This window comes from Alligator sinensis, unplaced genomic scaffold (assembly GCF_000455745.1).
Source record: "Alligator sinensis unplaced genomic scaffold, ASM45574v1 scaffold161_1, whole genome shotgun sequence".
Lineage (NCBI taxonomy): Eukaryota > Metazoa > Chordata > Crocodylia > Alligatoridae > Alligator > Alligator sinensis.
Genome location: NW_005841974.1, coordinates 537,753 through 549,228, shown reverse-complemented (window position 1 = coordinate 549,228; position 11,476 = coordinate 537,753). Strand labels below are relative to the sequence as shown.

At 51.2% G+C, this 11,476-nt stretch overlaps 1 protein-coding gene across 1 annotated transcript in view; it reads right to left on the bottom strand.

The window, feature by feature from the left end:
- The window catches only part of LOC102386911 (acid-sensing ion channel 2), a 454,052-nt gene that overhangs the window by 6,337 nt on the left and 436,239 nt on the right, over positions 1 to 11,476 (bottom strand). Inside the window, exon 11 of the mRNA XM_025200734.1 lies at positions 7,613 to 7,681. Within this exon, the coding sequence (XP_025056519.1) occupies positions 7,613 to 7,681 (69 nt within the window). The remainder of the gene's footprint in view (positions 1 to 7,612; positions 7,682 to 11,476) is intronic.

Below are 11,476 nucleotides of genomic sequence, written 5' to 3'. Positions count from 1 at the left end.
CAGCCAGTCTGGCTGAGAAGAGCCTCCTCCCTAGGGGAGAGAGGTGGAGGCCATCTCTTCCCAGCAGCTTGCTGCGTCTCTCGCCAAAGAGCGGGCTGTGGTCATGAAAGCCAAAGCCTTCCTGACGACACCAGCGCTGCAGTCTTTGGTTGACCACATAGATCCTCCTGTCCCTTCTCAGCCCATAGCCTGAGACTGGGAGGATCGACGAGAACACCACCTGTGCCCCCAGACCCTTAAGCCCCGCTCCCAAATCCCTGTAGCGCCTCATGACCTGGCTGGGAGTGCTCCGAGCAGTGTCATTGGTTCTTCCTTTTGGAAGAACTAAATGATGGCAGAGTTACAGTCCATAGTGCACCATGAGTGCACTGCATGGTTATTTTTAGCTGCTGGGTCACTGTAGCAGTGTGCTATAATGAGGGAGCACGTTGCTACAGTGACATAGTGTCATGTGTAGATGTGACCAGTGTGTAATTAATGTGGGGGACTCATTGCCACCAGATGTTGTGGAAGCTTGACAATTTAGCCAAATTCAAAATGGATTGGAGAAACCCTTGGAGGGAAAGGGGTATCAATATGTATTGGGCATGACAGTTAGGATACAGCCTCTGAAATAGAACTTCCTAGACCTAAAGCAGTGGAGGCTGCAAGTGGAAGAGGAACGGTGAAAAAAACCCTGGTAATACCCTGCTCACTCTCCCTTTCAGCATCTGCTCTCTGTCACTGTGTGACACAGGCCTATTTGATGTGCCATAGAAGGGTATTAGGACTAGGCCCATCACCAGGAACTATAAGCCTCCCTTAGGAATGGAGGCCACTGGGGACACACCAACTAAATATGTGGGTCAACAAATAAGAAAACAGGAACAGGAGTGAGGTCATAGGTTAAGAGCTAGGGCATTGGAAGGGGACACAGAACAGAACACACCAGCCAGCACCCACTGCCCTCTGAAGGTGTCGAGGGATCCTGTGGATGCAGACCAGTGAAACTCTGTCTGGATGCATGAGCGAAGAAGTGCCAGGAAAGCAGACCCACACTTGCCCAGGCTCTTCCCAGCTGGAGCCTCTTTCCTGGTCTTATAAATGCTGAGCTTGGCCAAAGCCAGGAGGAGGTTAAACAGGAGGTCCCAGGACTTGGTGGGGCAGTGGATAGGAAGTCCATAAAAGAAAAGGTGTGGGGAGAAGTGTAGCTGGAACCTCAGCAGGCGGGTCTGAAGGAGGCAGAAGAGGGGTTGCAGCCTTGTGCACTTGGATAGGTGTGCACCAGGGTCTCCCTCTGAGGGGAGAAGAGGCAGGTGTCATGGGTGTCTGTAAAGAATGCCAGATACACCCATGGAGATGGCTCCAATGAGGAGCCACCAGCTGAGGACCCCAGCAGCTCATAGGATCAAACTGGAATACAGGCTACTCTACCGGGGACCCCTGCCCCTACCCTCACTTATGGTGTCTGGCCATTTGTTGTTGAGGAGGGATGCAAGGACAGAATAATGGAGCATGAGCATGTAGAGCTAGTGGAGGTGGGCTGTTTGGAAGTGGACTGGTTTGGTGTCCCCCAGCCTGCTGAGGTGGTGGGGCAGGGAGCACCATAGGGCCTGCTGAGGCAGCAGCCTCATGATGAGATCCAGAGGAGTGGGGGACACTGTGGGGTGGGGACTGCCCTAGTGCATGACCTGGTCAATGTAGGTGAGGGAGTGGGTGGCAGGGCAACCTTTACCTCCTGGAGTATGTGTCAGGGAGCATGCAACCTGGGCAGCTCCATGCACCGAGCCAGTGCAGAGGGATCAGCCCAGCCCTGCCTAGCATAGTCCAGGAGGTGTCTGACATCAGTGATGTGGGCCAGGACCATCCTCCGGCACACCCAGGGCACCTCTGTTGCTGGCACCACCAGCTGTGTGTTTTTCAGCAGGGGCTTGATGAGAAGGTCAGTGCCCTGGGTGACTGGTAGAACAGATGCTGGTCATATCAGAACTTTTGGAGGTGGTGGAGGAAGGCACAGCCAATCAGGCACCACGCTGCCTGGCTACCAACACCATAGAGGAGACTCTGCAAGTCTGAAGGTGGAAGATATGGACCTGGCTGCAGAGGCAGAGCAGGCCCTGCCTGCCCTCCTGCAAGAGGAGGCTCAGGACACCTGCAGAGACCCAGTGCCATCCTGGCCAGAAGAACCCTAGTGCCTGTCTCTGGAGACTGACCAGGAGCTCCGGGGGCATAGCAAAGGTATTGAAACAGTTCCAGAGCATGGACAGGACCAACTAGTCGATGACCAGTGCCCTCCTACAAAGGGAGAGATGCTGCAGCAGGCCCATCTATTACTGCAGCTGTTCAGCTACCCTGACTTTCAGCTGGTGCCAGTTCTCCAGCGGGGAGGGATGACTGGGGGGCAAGTATAGCCCCAGATAGAGCAATGAGCCCATGCTTCATTGGATGTGCTGGAGCACAGGTGGGAGCAAGCTCACCTGCCACCCATCACCCCTGCAGCCTGATGGGTTCCATCAGCATCCAGTTGAGCATACACTCCACAGAGGTGTCCAACACCTGGAGAAACTGCCTGAAGTGGGAACCAAAGTCGAATGCTGTCAGCATACCTATGAAGTACCCATGATCCAGCCTATCAAACACTTTCTCCTGGTCAAGGGACAGGACGGTGAATGACAGGCCATCCCTGTGAGTGAGCTCTCAGAGGTCCCGGACCAGGTACAGGTTATTGAAGATGGAACACCTTGGAACCATGTATATCTGGTCAGGGGGAATCATATCCAACTGCACAGACCTCAGGCACAGTGAGATGGCTTGTGCTATGACCTTGTAGACTGTACAGAAGAGTGAGACTGGGTGCCAGTTCCTCAGGTCATGGGGGTCTCCCTTCTTGGGCAGCAGGGCCAGATGGCCCTTCTGCATGATGGGAAGCTCCTCATCTCCTTCAGACTCAGCCCAGACCCCAGAGAGGTCTGGGATGAGGATGTCCCAGAAGGCACAGTAGAACTCTACAATCAGCCCATTGATGCCCAGCGCTTTGTTAGCGCGCATCAGATGGAGGGCATCCAAGAGCTTGGCGAGGGTGAGAGGAACCTCCAGAGAGTCTCAGTCACCCACACTGACCTGCAGAAGTCCCTCCCACAGGACCTGGCAGGTGTCAGCAACTATTGGAACTGGGGAAAAGAGCTCTGCGTAGAAAGGCCTTGCCCTTTCTTGCATCTCACCTGGGTCCATAAGGGGGGTGTCATTGCCTGCCAGGAGGTAGGTGATGTATTTCTTAGCACCCCTTCTCTTCTCCAGAGCATAGTAGAAGTGGATGCCCCAGTCCATCTCCCAAAGGAGCTGGACGTGTGAACAGACAGATGTGCTGTGGGTGCAGCGGTCGTCCAGAGCGCAAAGCTCTTCCCGCCTCTCCTGATGCTTTCTGCAGAGGGACGGGTTGTGTGGGTCACCTCCAGCTCCAACACCTCCTTCTCGAGCCATTCTCTAGCCATCTCCCACTGTTGTGTGTTCCCCAGGGTGGAGCGGCAACAGTATTACCTGATGCATGCCTTCCCCACATCCCACCGTATGGGTTGGCTGGCTGCTGTTTATGCCAGGCCATCCAAAACTCCCAGAAGGTGGCCAAAAAGCCCATGCCCTCCAGCAGGCTGTTGTTGACATGCCAATAGGCCAGCCCCAAACACTTGGGTTGCAGCATGACCCAAGCATACACTAGGTGGTGGTCACTCAAGGGGGGCAGTCTAGTGCTGGAGGCATGGACTTGGGTGGTGTTCATTATGGGCATGTAGATTTGGTCCAACAGGGAGTTGCATGCTTGTTCTTCCTCCACCTTGGCAAAGGTGAAGGTGGATGCATCAACAGGGTGGTGGGCACGCCAGACCTCAACCAGGGAGTGGTCCATGATGATCTCCCTGAGAATGCCCACGGTGGCCTGGCTCCACTCCCTGTCACTATGGTCCTGCACCCTGAGGATGACATTGAAGTCCCTGCCAAGTACCAGGCACTCATAAGGTCTCAGGGTCCTGAGGTAGGTGGCTGCCTACCGGTACAAACGGATCATCTCTGAGTCATGCACAGGGGCATAGATGTTGACCAAGTTGAGGATGAGCCCCTGGACCTGGACCCAGAGATGCAGCAGGAGGCCTGGCACTACCTCAATGGCGAGAAAGACCTCTGGCTGCAGGCTTGGGGGGAAAAGGGTGGTCACCCCACAGGACATGTCCGTGAGGTAGCTGAGGTAGATCCTGTCTCCCACTCCACCTGCCTGTTGGCTTTGGCGGCCAGAGTTGTGTGGGTCTCCTGCAGGAAAACCATGGAGTACCCCACTGCCACAGGAAGGAGAGCACCTGGCACCTGCAGAGACCCATCCTGCAGCCATGCATGTTGAGAGTTACCACAGTGAGAGACCTCATTGGTTGAAGGGGTTGTTAGGTTGGATGGAGCTTTTGTGGGAGGCAACACCAGCTGTGGGGCCCAGAGCAATCCTGCCACCCTCCCAAAGATGTAGAGGGCATTATAGAAGCTTTAGGCCCAATGGTAATTTTTGTCATGGCTCTCCTTGTGCTCCCTGCCTTCCCCCACCAGAGCCCTCACCAAATTGAGGACTTGGTGGAAATCCCACCCCCCCCAGCATTCCAGGGTGAGCTGCACCTTCTTCCTGGAGTGGCACATGCTGTCCAGGAATTGGAGCAGCTCCTGCCTGGGCACTGCTGGGGCCAAGAGGTCTGCAGGCTCTATGGAGCCCTGATCATCCTCTTCCTGGTCCTGTGGTTTGGCACGCTCCTCCTAGATGCTGGGTGGGGTGAGTGTTTCACCCCTCTCTACCCCCATGGGGGCAGAGGCCCGGCAGAGTGCTGCCTGAACCACCCAGTCTGCTTCATCTCCTGACACCGGGGGAAGGAGAGATGCAGCCTTTTGGGCTGGGGGAGGGGGCAGCATGGGGAGTGGCAGAGGAAATGGCAATGGTTTCTGAGCAAGGTCTCTCTTGGTGTTAGAATGGTGGTCAGCGGGGGACCCTGCTTCTCCCCGCTCAGAACTGTGGCCACAGGAGATACTGGGGTCTGCAGCAGGGGTGGATTCATTTGGGGTTTGAGGAGGCATATCAGGGACCTGAATGGTGTTGGTGCCCTCCTCAGAGCCCAAAGGAAGAGAATCCTTCCCATCGTGGCCCGCTGGCATGAGTCCAAGGGCTCCCACCTCCCCAGGTGGCCAGAGGGGGAGGGCTCTGCTACTTGACCCACTCCCAGGGTGGTGGGGGCTGAAGTCTCAATATCTACAGCAGTGGGGGGAAGGTCACAGCCAGCAGAGTTGGGGGTCTCCTCCATGGGCTCCTCTACCTCAGAACAGCTGGGCTGTCCTGGGCCCTCCTCTGTGGTGTTATGAGAGAGAGGGGGAGTGGAGCACAGGACTCACCATAGGAGGACAAATATAGGGGTGCTGCTGGTGTGGCAGTCCCCTCAGGGGGCTCTTGTCCTGCCGTTGGAGGCTAGTTTGGAAGGGGTTGGGTGGGGTGAGAGAGGGGGAGCCATGGTTTTCCCCTCTGCCTGAGGGGAGAAAAGTGGCTACCTGTAGGGGGGTTCTTGGGTGCTTGCTCTGGCTGCACTAGGTGAGGAGCTGTGGAGGGGTGGGTGAGGGGCTGGTGCCAGGGCTGCGGGGGGCGGACATAAAAGACACACAGGGACACACACAGGAGGGAGGGAGAAGCACGTTGCTGGCTTACTCAGCTGTACACAAACACTGGGAGAGGGGGAGTGGAGCACAGGACTCACCACAGGAGGACAAATATAGGGGTGCTGCTGGAGCAGCTAGCAAGCAGACAGCACATGGTGGTGCTGGTGGAGGGGCCCCACTGGTATTGTGGGGTCCCCTCTGGCTGTAGGTGGCTGCGGCAGCAGGTGCTGGCTGGTGCTGGGGAGGGTGGCTTGCAGGTCCAGGAGAAGTAGTGATGGTAGTGGTGGGGAGAGCAGGAGCCTACAGCAGCTTCTCAGGCTCCTACTGCTCCCTGCCCAGCTCCAGCAGCAGCCAGGGAGAAGTGGTGGCACCCCTGCTGCTCAGAGGCTGCTGGGCAAGATGAACCTATGGTCTGACCCAGAAAATAGCAGATCTTATGCTCTTATGAGCTCCACATATATGTAGGGAGCAAGGCTGAGGAGTGGGGGGAGAAGCTTTAAGTTCTCCGTACCTCTGGAGACGGAACAAGGAAGTGTGTTCTTGAACTCGCCTGTGGCTGCCCTTGCTGTACTCAAGGCTCTCCTAGATTCTCTAGTCACTGGCAGACAAACGCAGCCTGCAGTTTGGCTGAGAACTGGAGAAACTCTGGGAGCCTCTGAAAACTTAAGATCACAAATGGGGACCAGTTCTGAGTAGGCTTTGTTTTTGCTTCTCCTCTTCCCCATCAGGACCTGGAGTCATAGTGATATAGCAAGTTCTTGGAAAAGTGCTAATCGAGTGGTCTATGATACTGACTGATGTTGTCAGTTCCCGCAAGTAAATGAAGGCTTTAGAATCAAGGCCTCTGTAATTCCACCCGTGTACCAGGGATGGAGCCTATGCTGTGGGCACAGAGATGGAGGGAGTGCTAAGGGAGTGGGTGTGAAAATCTCTCTCTTAAAAAGAGCTTCAATATTGTTAAGCACAATAAACATTTTTAATGTTTCTCCCTTCCAAACTTATTTATTTTTTGTAAGGAATTGTTGACCTAATTCACACTGCCTACTTCTGGCAGTATTTCCTGGGACTATGTTTAGTGACACTCTTATGGACATTTTTGATTTACTGACACTTTTTTGACTTTGTTGATAGTCTTAGTTTTATTGAAATGACCTGGTTTTAGTGATATTTCCTATGACCATTTGTGCAACTATGCTCATTGACCTCAAAATATTTACCAAAGCTGTTTTCCAAGTCCTTGTGAAAAAATAATATTGAAAACACAATTTTTAGGGAAAAAAAATGCAGTTTGGGGAAAACAAAAAATGGCAATAGCAATTGCTATAAAAATGACAATAACATTTTGATAAATATTGTGCTTAAACTTGTGTAGCACATTTCACAAAATAAATAATGGGCGTAGTTCCAACCCTGTCAAAAAAAAAAAAAGAACTATGGCATTTTGAAATTTTTCATCATTTTTCCCCATTAATACTGGGCATCTCTGCCTCAACTGTTCATTCAAGAGTTGCCCAACAAGCTGACACTTTAAATTGTTTCATAAAAATATCTATAATTCCTTCTTTTCTTTTATCATCATGAAGCAAACTTTCTCTTCTTCGACTTGGTTAACTGCTTCTGAATACTACTGTGGTGTTATCGTGTGTCTTGTGATAGATTTTATTTCCCTGGAGTACCTTGCTCTTGGAGCCAGGTGACTCTCAGGTTCTTTTTAATGAGAGGTTCTCACAATGACAGAGAAGAGCTGGAAAATGTGTCCTCTGATGTTCAAAAAGCAAACAGGCCTTCTCCCCCTAAAATGTATTAAAACCCCCCAAATCTCATGATTTTTGAAGCCTCTGGGCTGGGGTTGGCTCTGCTGCCTCACTTTCTAGTATATTTCCTTCTGTATCAAGGATGATTTGGGAGCTGGCAGCTGGACAGTTTTGGGGCACTCTGTGATGGTACTGATTATTGTCCTTACCACATTTTCGTCATGGCTCCCCTCCTCCTCCTCCTTGCCAAGCAGATCTAAGAGTTTTTCCTTAATCAGCTGAAAGAGAGGCAAAGTTTGTTACATTAAGCCAGGTGGGGGCCAAACTTTTTGGCAGATTTGCCATAAATTAAGCACTTTGCTGTCCCCAAGTGCCATTCCAATCCCCTTTCCCTGCCTGATCTGCCGCTCTACCTTCTATTCCCTGCCCTATCTGCTGCTGTGCTGCCTGCCCTGTCCCTGATCAGACACGGAGGCTGCCTGCGCAGTGACTGCCCACCCCAGCCCCTCTACCCTGGGGGTGTTCATAGCAGCATGCTCCATAGCACCTAGACAGCCATTCTGATGAACCCTCACATTGGGTACTCTCCTAACCTGTTTTCTATTGGATTTAGCACTCACCTCTTCAAGGTTGAACTGTGTAATCTCAGTCCTCAGATCAATATAAATACTTCCAGGACCCCTCTGAGAGCTCCTGGTATCTGACCATTGAGGGTTGGATCCAGCTCCACTGCCAGCATGGCCCCCAGTTTTAAAGACAGCAAGATCTTGCTGGCATTGTGCTTTTGAAGAAGTCCTGGCACCAGGTAATTCACAAAGCCCTGCTTTCCAATATGGGGTTTACTGGGGGATGTCCACGTCCCTCTCATAGCTACAGACAGAGGCTTTTGGTTATTTCATATCCCATAATCTGAAGCTGATTGATGATTACTTAAAGGGACTTGTGAAAACTGAGCCCTGCCCCTTCCACCACATCCAGCTTATTTCAGCTGCTGCAACTGAACGGGGAAAAATCCCTTAAAATCATTCTGCTGCTTAAAGCAAAGGACTATTAGGAGGCTAACAGAAGCCAAGGCAGGGAAATGCCCTGTCTCTGCAAGTTCCAATCCCACCTGGCACAAACTACCTAGGATCAGCTACTGGGAGGGGGATTTAGGCAGCAGCAGGCAGGGGATCCATTTACTTCTTCCCCACATCCCACAGATAGTCCAGGAAGTCCTCTTTGTGCTCAGCAGCACTTCTTAAAGGAGTCAGGCCCTAGCACCATTAGTGGCTGGGAATGAGCTGCATTGTGACTGCAGCTGACCTGCACTGCTAGGGAATAGAAAAGAGTCACAAGGAGCCCATTGCAGAGCGGAAGTGAGAGACTTTCAGTTTTTCGGACACCCTGCACTGGGAACATAACAAAGCTTTTTAGGTGGAAAGTAGCTATGTTTTTCAAGAGCAACATTACTGCCCAGAATCTCTGTTTCTGATGACATTGGGAGGAGGGGAGGACAGTGTTTGAAAAATCTTGGCTGGTGAGGTAAACATTTTCACTTTAGCCCTGCACTCCTGACTAGCTAAGGCAGTTCCATTCATTGCACCAGCAAGTCATACTTCACAAAAGGTGAAAGACAAGGAAGAAAAAACTTCTTCAGGTTCTTGGAGATGTCAATTGAGAGAAAGAAATGGGAAATGAAGGGGGGAAGCCTTTAGTTCAGATAGTCTGTATTAATTTCTCATTAAAGAAGCCTAAATAAAGACTGAGTTTTAAAATGTTAATGAAATAATGTGGGCATGCAGACTGGAGTATAACATAAGGAGAAAATTCCTTTTGAGCTCCAAAGCCCATATTGGTTGTAGGCTTGTAATTTTCAATATATTTCATTGCAGAGAAATGCCACCAAATATTAATAGCTGCTTAGAAGCTATGGGCCAGATCCAAATGGTTCTCGTAAGTGCTTCCACTTAGGAATTGCAATGCCTAAAAATTAGACACGTTGCCTCAGAAAGTGGCAAGAACTGGCTATCTAAGATACCCCCTCCAATCAAGGGAGAGAGTTAGTAGTCATGATAAAGTGATTTAGAACACCTAAATCCTGAGTCTGGAAGCCCTTAGAGCAGTGTTTCTCAACCAGTGTGCTGCAGCACAAAAGCGTGCCATCAGAAATCCATAGGTATGCCACAGAATTATGCCATGGCAATGAACTACAAAGAACTACAATAGGTATGAGGATGGGGAATGCCTTAACAGGTGTGCTGCAGGACATTTTTATTAATGTAAGTGTGCCTTGGGCTGTAAAAGGTTGGAAAACACTGCTCTAGAGTGCCTGAAAAGACAATACTAGGTATTCCTGCACTTCTCTGGAATTCAGTCACATGAATCAGGGGTGCAAGAAAGGAACCTCCACCATCTCAGGAGCCAGAGGTATGTTGTGCACATCAGCAGCAGCACATAGTCAAATGCAAAGCCCAGCAACTCCAGTAGTATCTTCTCCTCAACTTGGAGGGATCTGATCTCTTGCAACCCACTTTTTAGGATAGTGCTTTAGCCACCAGGCTATAGTGCAGATCAGGTGAGAACTCTCTCCTCCCCTCCTTTGGAAGCTGGCTCATCAGATAGTCATGAGTCCAAGATTCATGGGGCCCAGAAGAAGACACAGCAAAATGGATCCTGACTGTAGGTCAGTGATAAAGGTGCTCAGGTGGGAGTTGGGAGTGGTTGCATTCTGCCCAGAGGCCTACCTGGTAGGATTTGTGCTCTGGGCAGCTCTGGCTGCTGTCCAGGATTCAGGCAGTATAAGCAGGGGGTCTCTAGGGTCCTGGCAACTGCTGGCTCCAGCTTTAGAAACAAAGGGGAAAGGAGCCATGGGGGTGAAGCCAGGGGAAGCTTTAGGGTCCCACCAGTTATGGGGAAGGTGACCTCCAGCCAAGCAGTTAACCTTCTTGCCTGCCTCCTTCATCAGCAGCAGTCTGTGACAAATGCCATGGTGAGTAAAGATAATTCAGTGGCAGGGAGGGGGCATCTCCTTGCCTTCACCCCTTGACTCCTTCCCCAGATCCACACAGCTGGAGCCTCAGCTGCTTGAGTAAAAGTTGTCTGTATCTATTCTGATGCTCCCTCCTGCTCTGTCCTAGCCTCTAGCCCCTTTATCAGGGCCAGGGGCTCATGTTCCCATCACTTAACCATAGTTACCAATTGTAGTTATGCTACAGGTTCTGCTCTTTGCTGACAGGGCTATTTCTGTTTTTTAAACAGTGACCGTTTCATGTGAAAATGCACAAACAGCCTTGGGAACAGGTATTAGAACCCAGTACTCCCTCCTTCCAAGAGAGCACCCGCTTCATTACACCACAGAATTGCACTTCCTTTTGTTTGCACCCCTTCTGGCTGCATGACTTTTCCATCTGTGGTGCCTGCTGGTGCAGTATCAGTGGGGGAGAGGAAGGCAACTCACACCCAATCTCTTCTGTTGCCTGTGCCTGGGGCATTCTCCCAAAGGTGGTTTTGAATCCTCTCAAGTGGAAAAGGGTACACTTCCTAGGCCAGTGCTCTAACCATTAGGGAGATTGTGCCAAAGGCAGGCCCTGCCTCCATGACTTGTTCAAGAGTGAAGGCTGCTCCAAATGCTATGCTTTGCAGTGACCTCAATGCTGTCATTGATATCAGCTAGGCACTCTGCAGGTACGGAAGCAATGGGCTGTGGTGTACTTTTCTGCACTTCTTAGGTCCCATATGGTTCCTGACTGAGCTAAGGTGGTACCTAGGTGCCTTAGGGCTCAATCTAGATCACCTCTGAACACATGAAAAGTCTCCATATAGACATCTAGGTGCCTTTTTAGGTGAAAATGGAGGTGTCAGGTGAATCTAGGCTCTCAATGGTTTTCATAGATCTCATAGACATTAGGGCTGGAAGGGACCTCAGAAGATCATCATAAGTCATCGTAAGTCAGCTGGGGTCACAGGATCCCAGCAAGATAAACGTCCAATTGACTCTTAAAGGGGTCCAGAGTAGGTGCTTGAAGCGGCAGGAGCAGTGTCCCTGGGTTTTTTCATTTTTTTTCCTTCTTAAAGGGCCAGAGATGGCCTGG